This window comes from Leptonychotes weddellii, chromosome 3 (genome assembly GCF_054177405.1).
Source record: "Leptonychotes weddellii isolate Sample4059 chromosome 3, ASM5417740v2, whole genome shotgun sequence".
Classification (NCBI taxonomy): domain Eukaryota; kingdom Metazoa; phylum Chordata; class Mammalia; order Carnivora; family Phocidae; genus Leptonychotes; species Leptonychotes weddellii.
In genome coordinates, this window is record NC_138371.1 from 16,180,719 (window position 1) to 16,205,605 (window position 24,887).

Consider the following 24,887-nt stretch of genomic DNA (forward strand, 5'->3'; position numbering starts at 1 on the left):
TAAATAAACCCATCCATTCAGTATACTTATGAATATGTGACTAACGTGTTTCAGGACAGGAACAATGCTGACCCACATGAAGGTCAGAAAAGGCAGCACTGGGGCACCTGGGTGGTTCAGTCGGTTAAGCATCTGACTTCTGCTCAGGTCATGATCTCAGGGTCCTGGGACTGAGCCCCACATCAGGCTCCCCACTCAGCATGGAGTCTGCTTGTCCCTCTCCCCCTCCCCAAAGTCGTGTACTCACTCTCTTTCTCTCAAATACGATCAAGAAAGAAAGAAAAGAAAAGAAAGAAAGGAAAGAACAGAGGGGAGGGGATGGGAGGAAGAAAGAAGAGAAAAGAAAAGAAAAAAGAAGAAAGAAAGAAAGAAAGAAAAAAAAAGAAAAAGAAAAGGCACAACTAGGGAAAGGAGCGGGCTCTAACCAATATCAAAGGCTTCTCCCTCCTAGGGCCCCATAGTTCCTTCCCCTCCTCAGGATCCAGGGGTTTCTCTATTGTACTTTTGCTCTTATAGGGCAGGAGACTGAGTGACTGTCCTCCAGGGCATTGATTATTTCCCAAAAGATTCCATCCTCTGGGGCCCCAGGGTTTGCAGAGGGCTGGCTGGGTCAAGGGTGGAATTGGGCCCCAGGAGCCCAGTTCAGTCTTCTCTAGCCACAAAACACCCCAACCCCAGGCCCCACCTTGGACTTCTCCAAAATAGCTTTACAGTGAGCCCTGACCAAGTTTCCAGAGCATGACCCTCCCCCAAGAACCCTAAGTCAAAGGCCTTCTAGTGCGGGGAAAGGAGTAACCCCAGACCACCATAAAGAAACCACACTCCCCTTGCTCTCTAGGTCCACGCCTTCCAAACCCGATATTGACCTTTCCAATGGTAATTGACAGAAATTCCGGAAACATGGCTGTCCTCCAAATTCAGGTATGCAAAAATGACCTTTTTCTTGATAACTCAACTTTATCCTTGTAACAAACCCCCATTTCCAACCAACAGAGAAGTTAATCTGGTAACGTTCAAATCAACTCAGCCTCATCAATGATTTCAATTCAATCGATTCAAGTCTAACTTCATCACATCCCCATTTGGGGGCTGGGCTTATTATACCATCTTCCTGCTGCATTCCTCCAATGACCAATCGGCAAGCTCTCTAGCATGCTCTCAGGTGACTTCCTTGCATGCCAGGCACCCGCAGGATCCTCTGGACCCCCTCCTTTCGCCATTCAAGAGAAATCTGGGCAACTAACCTGCCAAGTGCTTCCAAAGGGCCATCTCCATGTGCTCTGGTGGTGTAGGGAGCATCTGACAGGTCACTGGCCTCCCTAATTCCAAACATGGAGCTCGGCCCAGGGCCCCTCCACCCTGAGAGCCCCCAGTGTTAAGGGGAATTGTTCCTACACTGCCCCTAATGCCCTTCTCTAAAAACTCTCCCCCTCCCCATTGCAGAGCTCTTGATATCCCTTTATGGTCCTTTCAAATCTCTTCCTACCCTTAGTCCTTCAACTTAACACCTACAGATTGGCATCTTTGTTCTCTACAGTTCAGAGGGAAGGAGTGAAAATCACCCACAAATTAATCCATCACCTAATATCTCACTACTTCAGATACATACGGTCCATCCGGCTTGCCCATCCTGGACAAGTGGAGGATTATGCAGGGCTGGGTGGGCCAGGCTCCCTCCGTGAGTGGGGCAGGGCTCAGAGGCCCATCAGAGACAGGGAAGGGGAGGCAGTGAGGCTCCCTGGTTTGCAGACTGCCCTGGCTGTGAAGTCACATGAGCCTGGATGTATCAGGGCTCCTCCCTTTACTGATGTGACCTTGAACAAGTCATTTAACTCCTCTAAGCCTATTTCCTATAACAAGATGCCACCCCCTTCCCAGGACCCCCGTGAGCAGCAGAGACCATCATTAGGCACTTGGCTCAGCACCTGGCGTGTAAATGCTCCGTAGATGAGAGTCACCCCAAAACCACACAGCAGACTCAGCCAGAGGCCAGCTTCTGGACTCAAAGGCAGCCTGACTTGAGTCTCCAAGGCTCCTTGCCCAAGCCTTCCTCCCAGGGCCTCTCTACACAAACCTGTAGGTGCCACTCCTCCTGCTATGTTCATTTTCAGGTGCAAAAATCAAATCCCAAGTCAGGCTTGCTCAAGTCAGGGTGGGGATTTATGCAGTTAGGACCCTTTCCATGGCTCACTGTTTGATTCAAATTAGCTTAAGCCAAAAAAAAACAGGAAGGAATCTCCTTTAGTTAACATAACCTGAAGTCCCAGGGGCACCTGCCTGTAGGCACAGCTGGACCCAGGAACTCTAAAGACACCACCAGGACCCAGCCCTGCGTGCTCCCACTCTGCCTCTCTCTGCACGGCTCCGTTCTCAGGAAAGCTCCCCTGCCGTGGCCGGCAGCTCCAGGCTTACCCTCTCTGCACCCCTCATGGGGAAAGCGTACCTCTTTCTTGGGTGCTCCAGCAATCAAACTGAGTCATGTAAGCACCCCGGAATGGGTCACTGAGGCTGCGGGGACCGAGGTGAAGGCATGGGGTCCACCTGACCAGGCCGCCGGGCTGCATGAGGCAGGGCTGAGAGGAGGCAACCACTCCCTCCACAGCCCAAGTCCACACCCCTTCTCCCCAGACACCCCCTCATTGAGCGCCAGAGGCCGGAGGTCCTCACTAGTGCCCAGAACCGAACTGGTCCAGCCATTTATTCGGCAGCGATTTCCTCATCGGGCCCCCGTAACAGGCACAGCTGGCTGAGGCCTGGCGCCCAGGGGCCCGGGGTCCCACTTGCTCCCATTGGCTGGGGCAGAGGGGGTCTGGAAATGGGGGCTCACAGGACCGACAAGGCTGGGCTGTCCACTGAGGGAGAGCTATGGGTGGGGCGGTTTCTGTTAGAAGAGGTGAAGGAATGGCAGGCGGCCTGAGTGACAAACGGAAACTCTCCCCATGGCATCCAAAAGGGAAACACTTTTATTGATACCTGAGAAAAAGTGCAGGAGAAACATTCTTACTGACCATGGAGCCTATCCCCTTGGGCCAGACCAGGCCAGGCGACGTCTCTCAGCCTGCCCTTGAGCCGTGGGTCGTCTGGGCCTCCCGGAGAAGTCCGCAGCCAGAGTCCGGGGAGAGAGAGCTTCCGCAGCCATGGCTCCCGAGGCCAGAGTGGGCTCGGCAGGGAGGCCTCACCGATCGAGATCTAGGGTCTCTTGGGTCACAGTCCGGAGTCCGATGGAAAACAACTCCTCCCAGGGCTCCCGGATCCAGGCCAGCAGGGCCGTCAGCTGCTCCGGACACACAACACGAAGGGCCCAGAAACTCTCCAGCCGGGACACCTAGCAGAGCAAGTGGCAGTGAGGGGAGACTCACGGAGGACCCGCCACCCCTCCTTGCCCCAAGGCCTGCTTCCTTCCCCAAGCCTGTGCCCCTCCACAGCAGACCCAGACTTTGAGCTTCTGAAGCACAACACTTACTGAAGTCACCCCCAAACAGAAGGCTTCCACGTTTACTATCTTGTTTCTTTAATCCACCCTGTTTTCTAGAACGTAAGTTCTGGAATCAACCCCAAGGAACTGGTTGGAGTTCGATTCCTGGACTGACCACTTGTGACCCAGGCAAACTGGCTAATGCCCCCAAGCCTCAGTTTCTCCATCTGTAATAGGCCTAAGGCGGCTGGGAAGAGCAGAGGGCTGGCACCGGGGGCCCATCCAAATGTGAACGCCTCCCAGCTAACACAAGCCTGGCCCCAGGTCCGCGGGCTTCCACCGCCCACAACCGCCACCCTCTCTCCCTGCTGCTCCTCCACACCCAGCGAGCACCCCAGCTCCTCACACCCCACTTCTGTGTTCCTTCCACCACAACTGCCCATCGCAATTCCACACCGCCGCCCCACCTCTCTCCCTCTCTCTCTCTCTCTCTCACACACACACCTCATCGTAGAAGACCAGCCGCAGGTCCTCCGGGGCCATGCGATAGAGCAGCACCGAGCTCAAGCTGCTGAGAGGCCACTGCTCCCTGACGCGCACGGAAGGGCCCAGCCCCGAGGGCAGGCGCGTCTCAGAGGCTTCGCCAGGTGCTGCAGGAAGAGCGGGCTCTGCCTGGGAGCCTGCAGGGTCCTCCTCTAACAGGTACAGGGTGGACAGAGTCACCAACAGAGACACAGGGCAGGTCACAGGGCCTGGAGGGAAAGAGACAGGGCGAGGCCCAGAGTGGAAAGCCACAGAGGAGCCCAGCTCGCCGGGCAGCCTCCCGGTGTCACTCAAGAGGGGTGAATCACACCCTGCCAAGGTGGTCACAGGAGGCCCTTTTCCAAACTCCAGGCATCTCTAGCCTCTAAAACCTCTGAGGCCCAAGACAAAGGGAACCTGCCCCCCACCCAGCCCATGAGAAAGATCCGCTTGCCTCCTCTGACCGGATTAGGTGGAGCAGACCCAGCCCATCTGCTCCCCATCACAGAAAGCCTGCACCCCAAAGCAAAGGTCTCTGAGGACCCAGGAAACCTACTGGCCCCACTAAGAGAGGCCGGAAGACCGAAGCTGTCACTGGGGTGTGCCTGAGAGAAGTCCAGATTCCAGAAACTGAAAGTGCTACAAGGGCACAGAGAGGCAATGGGGGCACCTAGCCAGGGGCCTGGGGCAAGACAGAAGACAGAAGCCTCACCTTCCACCAGGAACACCCGAAGGTAGAAGAACAGGGGCGGCTCCGAGGAAGTCTCTCTCTCCAGCAATGGCCTGGGGGGAAGGAGTGGTCAGCCAGGGGGTGGGAAATACTGAGAAGGGCAGGGAGGAGGAACCAGGGCGGGAGGTGTGGGCATGAGGACAGGCCGGCCCAGGTGCTCAGGGCCCAACCGTGGCTGGGGCTTGCGGAGATGGCCCGGGCTCCAGGAGCGGCTGTCTGGCCACCAACCGTGGCCTCGACCTCCTATCCACTCACCAGAGGCGGTGCTTCGGGGTCACCTCCTCCTCTGTGGCACTGACGCTGCTCCTCCAGCTGGGGGGCAGAGCCTGTAAGACATCTGGACAGAGCCAGCCAGGGACAGGGAACCTCAGAGACTCCATCCCTTCTATCCTAACCTCTCCACCTCTCAAGACCTTCCTGACTTCTACATTTCAGAAACCTCTAAAGTGGATGTGTCCCATTACCTGTCTGTCTCCACCGTGGCTGCCAGACGTGGGCAGCTGTGACCCCTCGGCCCCCACCCGCCCTCCCCGCACCTCCCTTCCCTCTCTCTTCCCTCTCTCACCGGTGAGCTCGTCTAGAAAGGCCCGGCAATGCTTGGCATCTCGGGGCAGCAGGACACAGCTGCCTGCCCCGGCCGCCCACTCCAGCCGCAGGCTCTGTCCCGCCAGCCCCAGCTCGATGCCACTCAGGTCGTGCAGGGGAACGGCCAGGGCTGGCTGTAGCCAGCTGGCTGGAGGCCCACTGTGGAGAGGGAGGGCCAGAGTGGTGGCAAAGAGTGAGCGGCGTGAGACCCCCAGGGAGCCCCGCCCTGTCCCTGATGGCCCCACTCGCTCACCATATCTCCCCTGTCACCTTCAACACATAAAGCCTGCGGTCTGACACCACCACGAGACACACAGACTCCCCAGGGTGGCCTGCCAACACCAGTGGCACCTACGGGGAACAGGAAAGAAAGAGGGGATAAGGGAGGCGGCTGCCGGGCTGACAGCAGAGTCACCGTGGCCCGACCCTCCCCACTGCTCATGCATCCGGCCTCGCCTGCCACCCCCCTGCACCCTGACCCACAGGCAGGCTCAGCGGGTTTCCCTGCCTGGCATCGTGCCCCCTCCGACCCGCCCTCCACACTCTGCCGGACTACCGTACAACAAAACCAACTACCACTCCCCTGCCTCCGGGGCTCCCGCGGCCCTTGGGATCAAGTCCAAACTCCCTGGCAGACACTTGAGGCTGCCCCTGAACTGGCCCCTGCCTGCCTCTTCAGACTCCTCCCAGGGCCCCTGCCCCCTCCCCAGCCCACCCCCTGCTGTCCCGACAGCAACAGTTTCTCCCCACTAGCTAGCCCCTCTCTCAGGCCCCGGACACAGGTGCTGCTTCCTTTCCCCAGACCATCCCCCACCTTCTCTAGAACTCATCCTTCAAGCCCTGGATTAGATCTTAGATCGGCTCCCCAAGAAGGGGAGGCTCCGTCACTCAGGCTGGATCCGATGCCTCAGCCTGATTCCAGAACTTTCCTACCTCACAATCGTCGGGTTTCTCACAGCAGAATACAAGACAGGTGACGAGACGGATTTACTCGAAATCCTAGTGTCGTGCGGATGCTAGGTGCCCGCGGAGGGACCGATAACCCTGGGTACTTAGAGCGGTGACGGGAGGCCCCGTGAGTGCCATGGGCGCCCACTGACACACCCCATGAGGTAGGCAGCGCTATCCCCGCCACGGAGCGGCAACGACAGGCTTCGCCATATCAAGGACCGTGTCCGTAGCCACACTGTGAGTGACCGCGGGAGCTGAAACCGGCTGCCTGACCCAGGGCTTCCAGAGCCCCTGCGCTGACACGGTTTGCTGTGGGGGACACAGCGGGCACTCTGGCCAGGGAGGGGCGCGGGGCAGCGCCAGGCCAGCACAGACCTTGAGGCAGCACTGGAACTCCTCCTGGGCGTCAACAAACACCTCGACATCCAGGAAGAGCCGGAGTCGGTGGTCCACAGAGCGGAGGCCGTGGCGCTCAGGGGCTGGGGGCGAGCCGTGGGCCGTCAGCCTGCCCGGGCGACAACCGCGCTCTCCCGCCTCCCTGAACACCACCTGGGTCCCGTTTCACCTCTACTCACGGGGACTGAGGCTCCAACCGTGGCGATCTTGGGAGACCGGCGCCTGAGATGGGGCCCCGTCAGCCCTGCTGCTGTGGTCACTGGGGTCAGGAGGGTCACGGACAGCGCTGGCCGTCTGCGAAGGAACTGGCGGTTGTTCGTCCTGTCTGTGCTCCCCATGGCTGGTTCCCAGGGACCGAGCCAGGAGAACCACATGATCACTACCACAGTTTGGACACACAGCAGGAGATTCTGGAAGGAAGGATGAGCACAGGCCCTGTGAACCCCGACACACAGTGCCACAATCCCCCCACTGTGCTCATCATGCTCCCCACCCCCTCTCAGATTTACCTTGGCCAACATCTCCAGCTTCCTATGCTCCCCACCATTCCCAACACCCCCCCTCCCCCCACTTCCTGGGCAGGCCAGTTAGCCAACCGCTCTCCATCCCAGTGAGGGAGGAGCAAACCCAGACCCATGGCCCACGACCTCCTCAAAATATACCCCATCTTCTTATTTCAGGCCTTCTCAGAGAGAACCAAACTGCTCTGGGCCCCTCCCACAGTCTCGGGCTGTCATGTGCTCTGAAGCTCCACCAGCCACGTGTGAAGGCCCCAAATCAACAGATCAGGAAGGCAGGGTGTCAGGTATGGGTCCAATTCCAGGCTCCGTCACTTAATAGCTGTCATCTAAGCAATTATGACAAGTCACCTAAGCTCTCTGAGCCTGGTTCCTCCTCTGTAATAGGAGTGATGACAGTGCCTGTCCTATAGGGTCGTCAGGATGGGTGAACGGATCAGGTAAAGAAAGAATCCAGGTTGGGGATCGGCAGCGAGAGAGGGAACACTTTGAGCAGCTACAACGGGCATATGCTGGACCCTCTGACAATAGAATTAAAACTCTCTGGATCCCAATTTGCAAATGAGGAAAGCAAGGATCAAAAAAACGACACACCCGGGGGGCGCCTGGTAGCTCAGTCGGTTGAGCACCGAGCTCTTGGTTTCTGCTCCGCTTGGGTCATGATCTCAGGGTCATGGGATCAGCACCAAGTCAGACTCCACAGCCAGCGCAGAGTCTGCTTGAGATTCTTTCCCTCTCCTTCCCACTCTGCCCCGCTCTTGCTCACACGCACACTCCTGCACTCTCTCAAAATAAATAAAATCTTAAAAAAAATATTGGGGCACCTGGGTGGCTCAGTCCGTTAAGTGTTTGACTTTGGCTCAGGTCATGATCTCAGGATCCTGCGCTCCAAGCTCAGCGGGAGTCTGCCTGTCCCTCTCCCTCTGTTCCTTCCCCTGCTCATGAGCCCCACTCCCCCAAATACATAAAATCTTAAAAAAAAAAAATCGGGGCACCTGGGTGGCTCAGTCAGTTAAGTGTCTGCCTTTGGCTCAGATCATGATCCCAGGACCCGGGGATCAGCCCCCCTGTTGGGGGGTCCTTGCTCAGCGGGGAGCCTGCTTCTCCCTCTCCCTCTGCCTGCCACTCCCCCTGCTTGTGCTCGCTGGCTCTCTCTGTCAGATAGATAGATAGATGAACAGATAGATAGATACATCGACAGATACGTGATTTTTTTTAAAGTCATGCATTTCAACACAAATGGTATCGAGAGTATTTCTTTTCTCTTTAGGATCTTTAAAGACATTGCTTTCTGACTAATCTGCAGTGGAAAAATCTCTCACTTTAAAGAACAGGGTGTGAGGAGATACCATGAGGCACCACTTGATCTCAAGTAGCTTACGAGGTCAGTCAAGGCGGGACCACCTCAGCCAACTCGAAAAGCATCTTACGTAACAGCCAAACATGCTCAGAGGACAGCACTACACCCGATACTGCAGTGAGGGCTAAGGAACTTTTATGGAGTTTCTAAATTATCAGCCAAAAAAGTGGAAAAAGCCTTCAAGTTATGAAAAAATAATAAGTATGTTTCAACAGTTAAAGAGATTGTATTTCCTGACTTTTAGAGAAAAAAGAAAAGGATCTAATTTCTTCTTTTGCTCCTGTCATTTTTTTTTTTAGCAAATGTATCAGTTTTATTTTTCCTCCAGAGAGAAGAGTTGGTCCCCACTCCTTCCTTCCCTGGGGTGCCCCCTGTATTCCCTCTCTCAAAGCCATTGTCTCTGAAACGGTGGGAGTCCCATGGACAGAAGGGCAAGGGCAAGGCGCATACCTGTCTTTTGGAACAGAGGCCTCCAGCCTTCCTCACCGTCTAACCCCACCCTGGGCTCCTCTGGCTTGAACTCATGGCCACAACGTAGACACTGGAGTCTGCCCCGCAGCAGGTCTCTCGCTTCCCCAAGCTCATGCTGAGCTGTGGTGGCTGCTGGGGTCAACACAGCAAGCAGCTCCTGAAACAGGGTGGGCCAGACACAGCTGTGAGCAGTGGACCCCGGCCCTCGGCCCTTCAGGCCTCCCCCCGTGCCCTGGCCTCGCTCTAGGCCCGGTTACCTGGAGAGCTGCATGGGCATCGGGCTCCAGCACCACATAGCGACGCAGCTGCCGGTCAGGGCAAATGTAGGAGAAGCGCAGAACAAGGACAGGGGCCCCGGGGAGTGGATCTGAGCCCTGCGCACAGAGGGGATCCGAGAGATCTGGGTGATGCTGACAGTAGGGAAGAAAATCGTAGCTCTGGATGTCATGAAAATGGTCTTGCCGACATCCACACTCTAGCTTAGCAGCCCTACTCCTCAGCTCAGCCTTCCAAGCTGTCTGCGGCCATGCCTTCGCCCCCCACAGCTCCCCTGCTCTGCTCCAAGTACCAACGAGAGACTGGGGGAAACTCACGACCCAGCGCCTGGTACCCAACAGCTGTGCTGTCCCAAGTGGCTCCAGCAAAAGGCCCAGCACCTCTTCCAGGACCCCTAATGCCGCCGCTCACCTCGAGCACTACCTCGTGCTCGGTCTGAGGCTCAGGTTCCACCTCAGCTGCCTCTAGGCTCTGGAGCTCCAGCCGTGCCAGGGTCTGAGCTGCCTGGAGTTCCACCTCGAACAGGTGGCCAGAAGTGACCCGGAGAAAGCATTCCCTGCCCCGCACGCCCTCGGGCCCCTCCAGGGGACACACCAACATGGGGCGACACAGTTCCACTGAGGAGAGACCAGGAGAGCAACCTGTAAGAAGGGAGAGGTATCCCCCACTCCACCCTCCCATGGGGTGGCCCTCCATCCAGAAGGGGTCAGCTGCCCCAAGTCTGGGTTTTCCCAACTCGCCCAGATACACCACCAGCACCTGGCCCGGTCTCCCTGGCGGCTGCTGAATGAGCGCTCGGTGCTCACCTTCCACTTCATCCTGTTCCTCCACCTCCTCTTCCTCCTGGGTCTCTGGCAGGAGCCTGACCTCCTCTGCCATTTCCTGCGGTGACTCTTTCTCTGGGGGTGGAGGGCCGGGCACAGACCCTGGGCTCAGGAGCAGTGTGCTGAGGGCAGGGGTCTCAGAGGTAGCCACAACAGAGGTCCCGGAGGTCTCCAGGTGATTCCTATACTGCAGCCAGTCACAGCCAAACCGTTCCCGGAAGCTGTTCATGAGTTCAAGTTCCCGATGCTGCCGCACAAACCTCCCTGGGCCGGTGAGGGGTGCACTGCTTAGCAAGCCCACGCCCTCACCACGACCCCCAACGACCCCAGCCTCTTCTGCAACTGCTCCCTGGGGTGAAGTCTAAAGCTGTGTGATGTGATGGGGGGTGGGGATCAGAGGGAGACTCAAGGCTTCCCCTCAGCAGCACGTCTCAAAGGACATTCTATGGAATGCCATGCCCACACACAAGTCGGAACCACGCAGCATACGCTGCTGGGGAGATTGGAAATACACGGGAGTGAACTGGAGGTCCTGAGATGTCCTGCAGGAAGGACGCCTACTTAACTCTGGTTAGCCCAGCTTTTCCCATGGGATCCTTTCAGCAAGTGACCTCTCGACATCCCGCACAATTCACGTTCCTTTAAAAACACTTTGGAAAATGCTACCCAGGGGTGGTCTCCTTTTTCCTTAAACTAGAAAAGAAGAAAGCCTAAGAGGCCCTCTACAACGCTCTGCTCCACCTCAGACAGAATCCCTCCTACCATGAAGACTGGGGCCAGAGCCTGAAGACAGGACTTAGGGCAAGGGCAGCTGGGGCCACAGAGGACTTACCAGCTGGGGACGGGTCCAGAGTCCGGGGCTCTGGGTCTGTATCGCTGGGTTCCGAGATACTTGCTCGCCTCACACGGACTCGGCTCTGAAGGTGGACACAGGACCGATGCTCTAGAAGAGCCGGGGCCTCCCACCCTGCCGTCCATGGCCACACACCCAACCTAACCCAAAAAACCCCACCCACAAGCAAGGATGAGGCCTTTCTCTTCCCAGGCCATCCACAACCCAGAGCCCCCAGAAAGGGACCCAACCCCAGGCGAAGGTGGCCTATGACACTGTTTACCTTAACCTTCCGGTGCGGATGCTGGGCTACAACGCCCCCTGAGGAGATGCTGTCACTCAAGTCAGGGCCGCCTGAGGTTTCGGCAGTACTCCCCGCTGACCAGGGCAGAGGTGGGGCCGAGGAGCCAAGCCCTGAGGATGTGGAAGTCTGGCGTGTGACAACGGGAAGGAGAGCGAGGCTGGAGCCAGAGATGCACCTCTGCCCTACCGGCCTAGCCGAGGGATGGGCCCTACTTTGTAGCTGCCCAGAAAGACCCCCACCCTGGGACCCCTGTCATGTCCTCCCAAATCATTCCGGGATGGCCTACCCCCAGCGCTCCCCGCACACTAACCTGAAAGTCAGTCAGTGACAAGACTTTCCCATCAAGAAGGAACTGAGCAAAGATAAAAGGGGAGGGGCTGCGTCGGTGGTGGGGTACCTGCCCACCCACCCAGGGGAGCCCTCCTAGCCCTGCAGGGACCAGCAGGCTCGGGGCGGGAGCAGCCTAACAAGCAGGGGGGCCAGGGCTGCGGCCCATCACCCAGGGCTGGGGTGGGGGGCGGATGACGGGGCAGGGGGTGGGACAGGCAGGACAGGGAAAGCAGAGCGGACAGGAGAAGATCGCTCACACCGCCTGCAGCGTCTCTGGCGCGGGGTGACAAGTACTGGGCAGTGGCCGCTCGGTGCGCGGGGTGGAACCACAGAGGGTTCCCCTCCAGGTAGAGCTGAAGGGCAGGAAGAAGAGACTGAGATGGGCCTTGGGCCTCCCTGTGTGAGGAAGGGCACTCACCAAATCAGCCGGGGGAGGGAGGGAGAGGCGCAGAGCTGGCCCCCAGGTCCCGGAAGCACTTAGGACACACCTGGCGGAGCTCAGCCAGCAGCCACAGCGGCGCCAGCTCCCTGTGGCCTTCCAGCAGGTTGTACGCCACATCCAGGTGCCGCAGGTTCCTCAGCTGCTCCAGGCCTGGGGTGGAGGCGAGCAGGGAGGAAGGGCATATTGGGGGCAGGGGGGCTGGTAAGAGCAGAAAGACCAGCCTGGGCACCTCAGACCTACCCGTAGGCCCACCTGAGGCTCTGGAGGCATGCGGGTCCCAGGCTGAGTCTCACACTGGCCCTCTACCCTCCATGTTCACCCCACCCTCTCCTACTCCCTGGCCCCCCACACTCCCCACTCACCCTGCAGGCTCCGGAGCTCATTGCCTCGCAGTATCAGGGTCCCCAGAGCAGCGCCCGAGGGTCCCATTCTTGGCACCAAACGCAGGTGGTTATAGGAGATGTCCAGATGGCAGAGCTCAGACAAGTCCTGAAAGGGGGTGGTGACAAAGATTCTCTCCTTGACCAGACTCTAGCCGGGCTTCTCTGAGCCTTCTTTTCAAGTAGGCCTCAACCTTAGCCTATAAAGACTGCATACTCTCTGTACAAATGAGTTCATCCCATCCTCCACCCCCCCCACCAAACGTTAACAGAATTGAACAAATCCTAGCATAGTTCCTAATAGCTCAAGGCCACGTCCTTGGGAAGACAATTCCAGCCCCTTTACCTTCCCTCCTAGAAACACCCAAGGCTGCCAGAAGAATTTAGTTTGTTCCAGCCAACAGCTGAAGACAGAACCCCCGTCTCCCAGCCTCTGTAGGAAGGTAGAAGGCTAACTCTGGCAGGCGCCAGTTAGCAATCCTAGACCCAGACGGATTTCATATGGACCAACACCCCCTTCCTGCTTTTTGTAAATTTCCACTTCCTTGACTTCAGAGGTTTAAAACTGACTAGTTCGGGGTGCCTGGGTGGCTCAGTTGGTTGGGCGACTGCCTTCGGCTCAGGTCACGATCCTGGAGTCCCTGGATCGAGTCCCGCATCGGGCTCCCTGCTCGGCAGAGAGTCTGCTTCTCCCTCTGACCCTCCCCCCTCTCATGTGCTCTCTCTCATTCTCTCTCTCTCAAATAAATAAATAAAATCTTAAAAAAAAAAATAAAAAATAAAAATAAATAAAACTGACTAGTTCGGTCAAGGAAAGAATCTGCTCAAGTCCCTGCCTTCTCCTGCCCACTCCCTCACTATGCCTTTAAAACATCCAGTAATCTCTGCACAAATCAAATTTGAGTTTAGTTTATGCTAAAGTTTATTACAAATTAAAATGGTTCTACTACTGATTACATACCACGATAGCTTATTACTACTGCAATAGTGCATTACTAAAATCTGTTCTCACCACAGTAACTACCATCCAACTTTGTTTGTCCCTGACAATAAGACTTGGAGAAGATTCTTCCCCATCATCCCCAAGCTACCTTTTCTGAGCTAGACACCAGGCTAAGTAACATCACACAACCTCCATGACCACTCTAATACTATAAAAACAGGTACTCCTAGGATTTCTGCTTGACCAGTTAAGAAACTCAGAGCTTAGTTTGTCCCGAGTCACACAACAATTTAGGAGTTGAGATTTGAACACCGGCTTCTCTTACGCTACAGCCTGAGTTCCCCAAGAGTACTGCCTCCAGGATATAGCCCTACCTGGGGGAGGGTGGGGGACAGGTCCAGGAGAGAGGGTCAGAGTGGGATGACCAGAGAGCCAAGTGGGGCCAGCCCCAACCAGCCTGCTCACACTCACCATCAGGAAGCCCTCGCAGTCCTGGACTTGATTGTGGCTCAGATTCAGGAAGCGCAGAGCTGACAAGAGATGCTGGCGGGGGGGGGGGGGGAAGATGGGAAAAGCAGCAGAGAGTCAGACACCTCCAGGCAGCCAGCTGGCCCTCCTCCCTAAGGGCCCCCCTGTCTTTCCCCAAACCCCCTTCCCTCTGAGGCACTCACCAGGGAGCTGTCTAAGGAAGTCAGTGCGTTGTAGCTGAAGTTGGCAGAGAGCAGAGCCAGCCAGGGCAGGGCACAGCAGAGGTCACCACCACAGGCTGAGAGGAGCTCCTGAGATAGGGTGCTCCATTACCTCCGCTGTCCCCTCCTCCCTGCTCCAAGCCATTGTCCCCCAGCCATTCATTTGTTCTCTATATACTAAGCTTGGTCTGCAGAAACAGACTGAAAGCAAGCCCAGGGCCCTGCCCCCAGGAGTCTGTTGTGGGAAGAATGTGGAGACGGATACGAGAATACTGAATACAAGATGGCAGGTGTGACCATAAACGACAGACAGGTACACAGCACTACAGGAGTGCAGCAGAGGGGGCAAAGCCACTGTCTGAAGGGAAGCGGGAAGCAGGGAAGGCTGCAAAGAAAAGGGAACGGCAGAGCTTGGTCCTGTATGTCCCTCAGAACAGGGATCTGGGCCCAGCCCCCATCCTCCTTACCTCTAATGCCTGGATGCTCCTGCTGCAAATCAGGGTCTCTAGCTGGGAGTAGATGCTACAGAGGCCACGGAGGCAATGAAGAGGGACACCTCGGAGCTGAGACGGAGGGAGGGAGAAAGGGAGGGAGGGAGGGAGACAGAATTTCACAAGACAGAGGCTTCACCTCAATTCCTTCTTTTATGGGGAGGGAAAAGATGACAAATCCAACTATGGTTCAGGGAAGCATTAAATGGAAGAGATGAATGCCACGTTACTGCAGAGCAGTGGACACACTCAGGCCTGGCCCACCCACCAATGGGGGGCCATCTCTTTCCCCATTCCCAAAAGGTTGCCTCAAACTGGGCTTTGTGTGCCGGCATCTCCCAACACTCCATACCTCCAGCTGCCGAAGGGACTTGAAGGGAAAAATCTTGATGGGCCCAGGGAGGCCAGAACCAGGGACATGGACCAGCTAAAAGAAAAAAACTCATGTCACCGAGGCCAGCACACTTCCCTTTCCTTGGCCTCTCCCCACTCACACAACCACCCACAGCTCTCACACCCTCTCCATCTGGGCCCTGCAGACTTCTTGCACCCATGCCCCCACCCCCCCAGCTCTTGGGCTCTTCGTACATCCTACTCCATTCCCACTGCAGCGACCTTGAGTGAAAGAGTTTTCTGCAGCACATCGAAGAGGAACTGAAGCTGGAGGATGACAGGGGAGTCGGCAGGGTGAGAGGGCAAAGCCACAAAACCTGTCTGGCCAGGGCCCCATGGCCCCAGGTGCAGCTCAAATACGTGGTTCAGCTGCTGCAGGGTGGCGGTCAACAGGCTCAGTGTGCTACAGCCAGACAGGACCACGTCACCTGCAGGAAAAGGGGCAGACAGGAAGGAGAACATAACAAAGGGGTCTTTCCCTTTATTCTGAGACTCTGTGAACCCAGGATACACCCACTCCAATCCATATGGTAGATCTCCCACTGCTGGGGTCATACTGTCTCCTCCCTGCTCAAAACTCTTCCACAGCTCCCCTCTATCTTCACAAAAAGTCCTAACTCTTCAGCCTGATGACAGGAGTTTGCGTTCACTACAGCCAACCAACTTTTCCAAATTTTCTTTCACCATCTGCTCAAGAGAGTCTGGTCTACTCAGGGTGCTGGGAATACAGTCAGCTCGGTTCACAGATTCCTCATTTTCTGACACATTCCCTTCCACTCTGCCCAGCTCAAGACTATCCTCCTCCAGGCAGGCTTCTCAGTGTGTAACACTGCTGCCCTTTTATGCTATAATCATTCACTTTATATACAAGTTGGTTGGGTGTTTCACCTTTTTTTTAAGTAAACTCTATGCCCAACGTGGGACTCCTACCCGCACCCCCGAGATCAAGAGTCGCATGCTCCACCGCTGAACCACCCAGATACCCCATGTATTTCATCTTTACTTCTCTGATTGCAAAAGTAATATGCACACTTACAGAAATTTTCAAACCATCCCAAAATGCATGTCATAGAAAGAATAACCACTCATTATAGTACTGAGGTATTATTCTCCATCTCCATGTTAAAATTGCTCTAATGAGACTGTCATCCTTGAGGACATTTTTGATCACCCTGGTACCCACCACCGCACCTAAAACGTACAGCTGTGAGGTAGGCATGGAGAAATATTTTTTTAAGACAATGATAGAACCAAAACATGTTACAAAAATATTACAGAGAGATACCCTATATTCTTCACCCAGTTTCCCCCAATGTTTACATTTTATGTAAATATCAAAGTCAGGAAACTGACATTGGTATGTACCTATAGTTCTATGCTACTTCTTTGTCATTGGTGTGGATTCCGATAACCAACATCACAATCAAGATACAAAACTATTCCAATCACCATAAAAATCTCTCGGTACCTCTTAAAGTCACACTCACACACACACACACACACACACACCCCATCATCCCTAACCCCTGGAGCACCAGGTCAGATTTGTGCTGAACAAAGAGATAAATCCTACAACCTTACATGAAAGATGTTCCATGTGCTAGACACTAAGAATAGATGCGGACAGGGTTCAAAGACTCTCCCCACCCTCAAAGAGCCTCTTAGTGTAGAAGAGATAATACGTACACAGTTAATAGAACAAGCCAGAAAGTAAAACTGCTCTAAAAAGAGATTCCACAGACACCACCAATGGGAGTAAGGAGTACAGACTGTGGGCAGGCGGCTAACATTAATCAGGTGGTATGTGGCAGACAACTTTGTTACCTCATTTAAACTTCATCAGAATCTCCTAAAGAGAAGCACTACTGACCACCCCTTAAAGAGATGGAAACTGGGGCTTGGAGAAGAACACTGATTGAGCTTATATAGATGATAGGAAGTTGCTACTTCTGTCTGATCTCAAATCAGGGCTTGTTCTACCACAACTAACGTCAACCACACATTGAACCACTGTGGCTCCACTGTGCCCAGGCACGGAGAGAAAAAACTGTAGTAACAATAGCTACCAATTTTGAGCCCTTACGTATTATGCAAACATTGTCCTAAATGCTTTACATGGGTTAAAATTAATCCCCACAACAACCTTTCGAGTTAAGTACAATCATTATGCCATTTTCCTGCTGTGGAAAACTGAAGCTCAGAAAACTTAAACAACTTCGCCACGTTTGGAAGAGTTGGGATTCCAACCCAAGCGCATCTGACTCCAAATCTCGTGCTTTTAACTATACTAAGTGCCTTGACACAGAGCAAAGATTATACCAGTCCCCGGTCTCCACAGATTTACAGCCAAGTAAAGATCACTTTCCTCTGAGAGTTTCAGAGAACGCATTGAGGAAGTGGCACTGGAGTTGGGTCTCGAAGGATGGCTAAGGTGTGAAATGTCAAAAAACAAAGGACCCTGCAAGCAACGGCACCAGAGAGAATAAACTTCAGAGGAGTAAAAAAAAAATGAATTGACGCCCGAACCCTCATAACCTCAATCAGCTGTAACTCTGTTTCCTAAGGGGGAGAGTGTCTCTGGAAGGCACCCCCACCTTGCCCCAGCCCCAGATCAACCGCGTATCCACTCACCGGACTCCCGCAGCAGCCCCGCGAGCTTCCACACCAGGGAGTCCCGCTGGGCGGTCGTCATGGCCACGAGACGCTGGGGGCGGAGCCTGGGAAAAGAGGAAGCGGAAGAGCCTCAGGTGGGGGGGTGGTACCAAAAGCCCAGGACGTCCGCGCAAACGAGGACTCGCGGGGAGAAAAAAGTGAGAAAGAGAGCGAGGAAGAGCATCCTCCCGGGTACCCTTTCGAGGAGCGTAAGGCCTGGCCCCCCAGACTGACCTCCTGTGTGCTCTCCCACCAGCTCTGCAGTCCGGCACCTATCAATAAATGGCCAGGAAGTCCCGCCCCGGAAGGAAGGCGGGTAGGCGGAACAACCGGAAAGCACGGCTGCGATGCCGGAAGTCATGACCTAAGTCGTGCTTACGTGTCCGACGGGGGCGGGGACGGCTTGGTGCGGACGGGGCGGTCCCTCGGCAGTTGGTCCTGCTGGGGCCGGAAGCGGGGCCCTTCCATCCCTGCCCCCACACCCGCCCGGCTTGTGGGCTCCGCTCAGCGTGGGTCTCCCGCTCGGCTCGGCGGGGCCCCTCCAGGCCTGTGAGGAAAACCTGACTCGTTGTTTGCAGACTGGGCGGGGAAGCACTGTTTGGAGCAATGGGATTTTCTCTCAGGAAAGGACTCGGCCAAAGCGAACAGTCGTTTTCCAATTAAAGGAAAGCGTGTTCGCCATATGAAGTTTTTTGGTATCTGCTGAAGGAGCTGGGGCTTGCCAAGATGCCACCTCTGGAGTTACCTTGAGACTTTTTCCTTAATGTCCCTCCAAACTCGTTGTTCTTTTTTCCTTCGCTAGTGTCAGATTCACATTGCGATTGGTAATGCCTCACGTGTATCCAGTCTTCTGCTTTTTGTGTTTCCTTTCATAACCCCTGAATCCAGAAATTGTTATGCCGGGTTTGAAAATGAGAAAGCATGTTCACAGAGGCGAGGTTCCCTGCGAAGGTCGTTCAATTAGTAACTAACTTCGTCAAGACTGCCAAAGTTTCCTGGTTCCAAGTTCCTGTTGTAGCTTTCACCTGGCTCCCAGTCAAAAAAGGAGGCCAACTACTGAACTAGATTACGTAAAGAAAAATGTAGTTTCTCCTTCCCAACAGGCCTAGGGGCAGCCCTTCCCCAACCCAGTCCCTATCCAAGCGTCCACCCCCTACCACACCGCCTGTTGCCCTCTGTCTAGTTTCTCCCTCCCACCCCTCCCGTGAAATAAAGCCTCCTACCCCGAAAAAAAAAAATGTCTTCTAACAGAATTTGGTTTTCAAGAAGAGTTGTTTTTTTTTTTAAATAAGTGCCTTTTCTACAGAGGGAAATCAAAATGAATCCTATGCCAGTTGAGGGTAGGAATATAGTTATCTTTATCTCAAGTTGCAAAATTTGAAGGATCTTATTTTCTACAGTCAAAATATTTGAAATGGCAATTTATGTCCCTAAACCACACAATTTAGCGTTTATGGGATATACTATGTGATCTGAGCCAAAATGAAGTAAGTAGAAGCACATCGTGAACAGCAAAGCAGTAGGGGCTCAATATATTTTTGTTGAATTATTAATCCCAGAGCAGTGATGATTGTCGGCCCCTGTTTATCAATCACCTGGAACTAGGAAGGGAGGGTTCTTCCATACCATTTCTGCCAACTCTAACCCTCTTAGGCAAGAGGAGACAGATTGTTTTGAAACTCCTGCCATTACGGAGCTTTGAAATCTGTTTCAGGAGTGTCTCCACAGCCTGTAGATTCTGAGAATTGCTCCATTCATATGGATAGACCCTGTAGCCAGATTTGTTCTACATCACTTTGCTTCCCAGAAATGTGAGAGTGAAACAAAGAGAACAGCAAAGAAAGCTATAAACTACAGAGGGAGAGGAAAACATCTACTCAGAGAAGCAGCACAGAGAAACTAAGCAGTTGTTTGCAGGCCCCCTTGTGAGGCCCACTCCCCCTTCTGCCCTCAGGCTGCAGAGGACGCCTTGGCCACCTTCCAAAGAATTCCCACCCAACTTTTTTTTTTTTTTTGCCTAAGAGTGTATCTCTGTAAATTGCTACCATAAGAACCTTGACTAATACAAAATCTTTTTAAAAAATTAAAGTCTGAAATGGGAAAAAAAAAAATTATCCCATTCGCTGAAACAGGAAAAAGAGAGAGTATATACCTGGAACATTTTCAGAAATATATGAAGAAAACCCGAGAACTTTAAATGACCTAAATAAATGAAAAGTCAAAATGTTCCTGATGAGAAGATTTGATATGATGATGATGTATATTTAATGCAATTTCCATCAAAATCCCAAAGGGGAGATTTTGGAACTTAACAGGTTGATTCTGAAATTCCTCTGGAAGACTCACATGAGCACAGCCAAAACATTTTAAGGGAAAAAAAGAGTAAGAGGCACTAATAGGGGCCTTGCCTTAGCAGTAGCAAAATGTCCTGTAAAGAAAGCAGCAGTAACCACAGCAGCATGATACTGACAAAGAGGTAGACAAAAATGGTTAGATCAATAGAGCACAATACAGGAATAACCATGATTACATGGATTTTTTTTTTTTTTGCTATATGTGATAAATTGACTTTAATGATACAAATAATGAGTTGTTCAATCGTTTGAGGACAATGAGCTGCCCAAAAATAAAAAATGCTCCGCTGCACCTTCCAGGCATATGACTAAAACCTCCCAGCACAGCACAGATCTGGTATTAGAGAGGTACAGCTCATCCACCTCAGGCTTCACTGTCATGTTCATAAGTGTGAGGAGAGCGGTGAAATGTAACCAGCTGTCACTGGTAGCACCCTGACTCCTTTAATTTCCCTGGAGTAGCCTCTGCAAAATGCTTGTGATCAAAGGGGTAAGGAAAGGTGAGCTGGTTACCAGCTTAGGCAGCAGGGGTGGAGTTCTAGAAGGGAGGAAAGAGTCTTCATACAAGAATGACAAAGTCAGAGGGACCTGGATGGCTCAGTTGGTTGAGTGTCCGACTCTTGATTTAAGCTCAGGTCGTGATCTTGGGGTTGTGAGATCCAGCCCCCCCTCAGGCTCCATGCTTGGTGGGGAGTCTGCTTGAGATTCTCTCTCTCTCCTTCTGCTCAATTCCCCCCCACACACACACACTGGTGCTCTTTCTCTCCTTCTCCCTCTCTCTCTAAAATAAATGAATAAAATCTTAAAAAAAAAAAAATGACATGGGCGCCTGGGTGGCTGTCATTAAGCGTCTGCCTTCGGCTCAGGTCACGATCCCGGAGTCCTGGGATCGAGCCCCACATCAGGCTCCCTGCTCTGTAGGAAGCCTGCTTCTCCCTCTCCCACTCCCCCTGCTTGTGTTCCCTCTCTCGCTGTGTCTCTCTCTGTCAAATAAATAAAATCTTTTTTATAAATAAATAAATTTTTTAAAAATGACATGGGCCCTGGGTGGCTGTTGATTAAGCATCTGCCTTCGGCTCAGGTTATGATCCCAGGGTCCTGGGATAGAGGCTCCCATCAGGCTCTCTGCTCGGCAGGGAGCCTGCTTCTCCCTCTCCCTCTGCCTGCCGCTCCCCCTGCTTGTGCTCTCTTTCTCTCTGCCAAATAAATAAATAAAATCTTAAAAAAAAAAAAAACTCATCTACCAGAGAATACAGACCTCAGAGTCCTGGTCCCACTTGCTTTTGATACCTTTGGAGCATGCAGGCCCCTAGACTGTTGCCCATAGGGGATCAGAAGTAACAGTTCCTTATTAAGACATGAGCCATCATCTTAGATCCGGACCTCACTGCTGAGGTGCTCCAGCCTCCTGCAGCAGACCAGATGATGCAGACCTAAGGATGCCTCCAAAATGAAAAGTTCACGCTTGAAATTGAGTTGTGGGTCGGGAGGGTGAAATTAGATGATCTACTTGTTTCATTAACTAGGTATCTTCATGGAGTGGGAAAAGGGGGCAAATGGAAGAGAATGTAGAGGTGTGAATTATCACCTGCAAAAACAGTTGTGTTAGAGGAGTTTGCACTCTAGGGGCGTCCATGTGCCTGGCACGGACAGCCCCAGGACCCAGTGGTCAGAGGCAGTTCTTGCCACATAAGTTACCACACATTGATTCTCTTGGCTCTGCTACCAGACCTAGCCACAAAAGACTGCCCAGGAATTGTCCTGGTTACCAGAATCAAACATATGGAACAAATCAGCAGCATTACAGGAGGTCTGGCATGAGAACGTGCATTAGACTGTGATCAAGTGAGCCCATCAGAGCCTGGTTCCTGGAGAGACTGAACACAAAGCACACAAAGGGAAAGCCAGAGAAGCAGAAGCCAATCTCAGCTCAGGATTAGAGAAGCCAGGGCCTGAGAATGGCTGCCTGAAAAAGAAGCAACAAAATAATATCGCAGTGACCCAGCAACAGCTCGGAAAGCCCAGCCTGGGGAATTTTGCATTCTGCAGAAAATGAACTCAGGGAGTCCCTGGGTGGCTTTATAGTAAACCTAAGGTCATCTGAGAGTGCCTTTAATTCTTTGCATTGTCTCTCCTGGAAACCTCTGGGATCATAAGGGAAGGGGTTTCAGAAGTGCTGTAAGAAAGATGGGGACCTTGTGGTTCAAAAGAGATGAACCAAAAGCTACATCCCTCATTCAAGCTGCTTGGGAAAGCACAGAAGCCGGCTGGGGACAGCTGGGAGAAGAGAGGAAAGCAGCAGGATCCTGGAGAGCAAGAAGGCCTGTGGGCAAAGTCGGGTACATATATGACCCGTGTCTTCCATCCCGATTCTTCCTGCACACAGGGCTGGAGAGGAGAGGGCCACGGTCCACAGCATGGGAGGGAGCTGCAAGTGTAATAGCATAAGACCCGCAATGGGGGACAAGGAAAGCCAAGAAAAGTTGCAATCAAAGGGCTTCGGGTGTCCAGGCCCTGGGGAAGGGGAAAGGTACTGGCTGCTTTGCAATCTTACTTCAGAAAGTGAGAGCAGCGGGGCGCCTGGGTGGCTCAGTCGTTGGGCGTCTGCCTTCGGCTCAGGTCATGATCCCAGGGTCCTGGGATCAAGTCCCGCATCGGGCTCCCTGCTCGGCGGGAGGCCTGCTTCTCCCTCTCCCACTCCCCCTGCTTGTGTTCCCTCTCTCACTGTCTCTCTCTGTGAAATAAATAAAATCTTAAAAAAAAAAAAGTGAGAGCAGCCTTTCATTCTCTCATTCATTCCACAAACATTGACTGAGCCCTGACCAGGTGCCAGATCCTGTACTGGATTCCCAGGAAATAAAGGAGACAACAGTATGACTCTTGTTCTCTAGAAGCTGGGGGTAAGGTGGAAGGACAGACACCCACAATCACATTTCAACATTGTGTTCACTTCCTGTTGTTGCTGTAACAAATTACACCCAACTTAGTTGCTTAAAACAGCACACATGTGTTATCTTACAGCTCTGAAGGTCAGCAGTCCAAAATGGATCTCACTGGGCTAAAATAAAGGTGTGGGCGGGCGGTGTTCCTTTCTGGAGGCTCCAGGGCAGAACCTGTTTCTTGTCTTTTCCAGCTTAAAGAGGCTGCCCACTTTCCTGGCCCCCTTCTATCTTCACCCCCAGCGGTGGCCAATTGGGTTTTTCATCGCATCAATCCCTCTGACACTAACTCTTCTTCCTCCCTCTTCCACATTTAAGGCCCCTTGTGATTACATCGAGCCCACCCAGATAATCCAGGATAATCTCCATATTGTAAGGTTGGCTGTTTGGCAACTTTAATTGCATCTGCAATCTTAATTCTCCCTTGGTATCTAGCATAACATTTGCACAGGTTCCAGGGATTAGGACACAGACATCTTGGGGGGAAGGGAGGAGGCCTTTTATTCTGCCTACCATCAACATGATGAGTGTTATGGTATAGATAGTTCCAGTCCCAGATTGCAAACAGAATACATGCTGTAGCCTCTCCCTTCCATCCCAGCTGGTTAGAAATGAAAACATACAAAAGATATAAAAATAAGTAATATAGAGGCGCTTGGCTGGCTCAGTTGGAAGAGCATATGACTCTTGATCTCGAGGTTGTAAACTCAAGCCCCACATTGGGTGCGGAGATTACTTAGAAATAAATCTTAAAAAAAAAAGTAATATAAATTCATAATCACCCTGGACAACAGGGAGAGCCCCTGGTGGACCAGAAGCCATGAGAATTCCCTAAAAGCTGGATGGCAGGTAGAAACTGGTCAGAGAAGAAAATCACGGCCCAAAATGTGCAGAGCAATTGACTGACCGCCACAGGAGTTGAAAACAGCACCAAAATCACTCCAAGGCTCAAAGAGGGTGGATCCTGGGAGCTTTGGGGCTCAGAAGTCACCAACAAGGCACTGATGACTCAGGGTGCCAAAATAGGCGGCACCAAGCATGTTAACCACCCCCCACACACTCCCCCTTCTTGTCTCCTGGGGCCGAGAAACTCCAGCAAGCTACCTGCCTCCAAGTGAGGGCAGTGGATATGAGATCATTAGGTGAAAGAAAGGACCTTGTTCCTCATAGCTGGTGACACCTAGGAGGAAAGGGAAGCACATTTGTGGAAGATGAGCAGCCAAAACTCTCCCCCATCAGTATATGCCTCCAGCCAGTTATTGACAGTATATCACAACGTACACCATGCCATTGTCTCATCCCCCTCTTTGCTAAACAGCATAGAAATGGAGAGCACAAACAGTCTAACAGGAAATCTCAGATAAAAGCTGAGTTTCTAATGAGCAATTACCAAACATAAGAAGAAAATCAACATCTTGAAAGAGCTATCAAATCCAGCGTAAAGAAGAACTTTCACCCAGTGAAATCGCTCATAGAGCAAGAACAGGACTTCAGAATAATTATAACATTCTTGGAGGCAAAAAGATAACACATGCATTTAAAAAAAAAACTGAAAAACTGCACATGATTATGAGACAACAAAAACGCCTCAATAGAACCACCAAAATGGGCACTGTTTTTGTATCACACGGTACAAGACAAAATGCAAACATGATTATTCATGTACTATTTCATATTCAAAATATGAAAAATCGAACATGATTATGAAACAACAAAAACCCTTCAATGGGACAACCAAAATGAGCAATATGTATTTGTACCACACAGTACAAGACAAAATACAAACATGATTATTCATGTACGTATTTCATATTCAAAATAGGAAAAATTGAACATGATTATGAAACAACAAAAATCCCTCAACAGAACAACCAAAATGGGTAATATGTTTTTGTATCACACAGTAGAAGACAAAATATGGGAAGTATTTATTGAAAGGAAAATCTAAGATATATGGAGGACCAATCTAAAACTTTCAGTATCAGCTAATAAGAGTTCTCAAGTAGAGGGGTGCCTGGGTGACTCAGTCGGTTAAGCATCTGCCTTCAGCTCAGGTCATGATCCCAGGGTCCTGGGATTGAGCCCCGCAC

General features: G+C 52.6%; 1 protein-coding gene and 1 pseudogene across 4 annotated transcripts; one reads left to right on the forward strand and one right to left on the reverse strand.

Moving 5' to 3' along the window:
* Positions 1 to 2,945: 2,945 nt before the first annotated feature.
* Positions 2,946 to 17,843, reverse strand: STK11IP (serine/threonine kinase 11 interacting protein). Of its 4 annotated transcripts, none has more exons than XM_081813529.1 (25): positions 17,739 to 17,843; positions 17,484 to 17,569; positions 15,075 to 15,280; positions 14,812 to 14,886; positions 14,436 to 14,531; positions 13,951 to 14,058; positions 13,751 to 13,822; positions 12,319 to 12,445; positions 12,003 to 12,106; positions 11,772 to 11,867; positions 11,495 to 11,536; positions 11,164 to 11,310; positions 10,881 to 10,965; positions 10,031 to 10,312; positions 9,636 to 9,865; positions 9,206 to 9,322; positions 8,928 to 9,105; positions 6,779 to 7,009; positions 6,579 to 6,682; positions 5,506 to 5,603; positions 5,233 to 5,411; positions 4,923 to 5,004; positions 4,650 to 4,720; positions 3,920 to 4,167; positions 2,946 to 3,325 (listed from the first exon to the last, which is right to left on the reverse strand). In XM_081813529.1, the coding sequence occupies exons 2-25, from the start codon at positions 17,542 to 17,544 to the stop codon at positions 3,176 to 3,178; spliced, it is 3,189 nt and encodes a 1,062-aa protein (XP_081669655.1). In that variant the 5' UTR covers positions 17,545 to 17,569; positions 17,739 to 17,843; the 3' UTR covers positions 2,946 to 3,175. The 4 variants fall into 4 exon arrangements, with proteins under 4 accessions (XP_081669655.1, XP_081669653.1, XP_081669654.1 ...); XM_081813527.1 differs by having other exon boundaries at positions 9,206 to 9,358; XM_081813528.1 differs by having other exon boundaries at positions 9,206 to 9,358; positions 9,636 to 9,841; positions 17,739 to 17,842.
* A 4,471-nt stretch (positions 17,844 to 22,314) lies between these two features.
* Positions 22,315 to 24,887, forward strand: part of LOC102744708 (UBX domain-containing protein 2B-like) — a 5,914-nt pseudogene continuing 3,341 nt past the window's right edge.

Bases quoted from the DNA above. Each gene is read 5' to 3' on its own strand.
- STK11IP (XM_081813527.1), bottom strand. From the start codon at position 17,544: ATGACGACCGCCCAGCGGGACTCCCTGGTGTGGAAGCTCGCGGGGCTG. The intron at 9,106-9,205 runs GTAACCGGGCCT...ACCCTGTTTCAG, and splicing joins ATGCCCATGCAGCTCTCCAG to GAGCTGCTTGCTGTGTTGAC. The intron at 7,010-8,927 runs GTATGCGCCTTG...CCTTCCTTCCAG, and splicing joins GCCTCTGTTCCAAAAGACAG to AATCTCCTGCTGTGTGTCCA.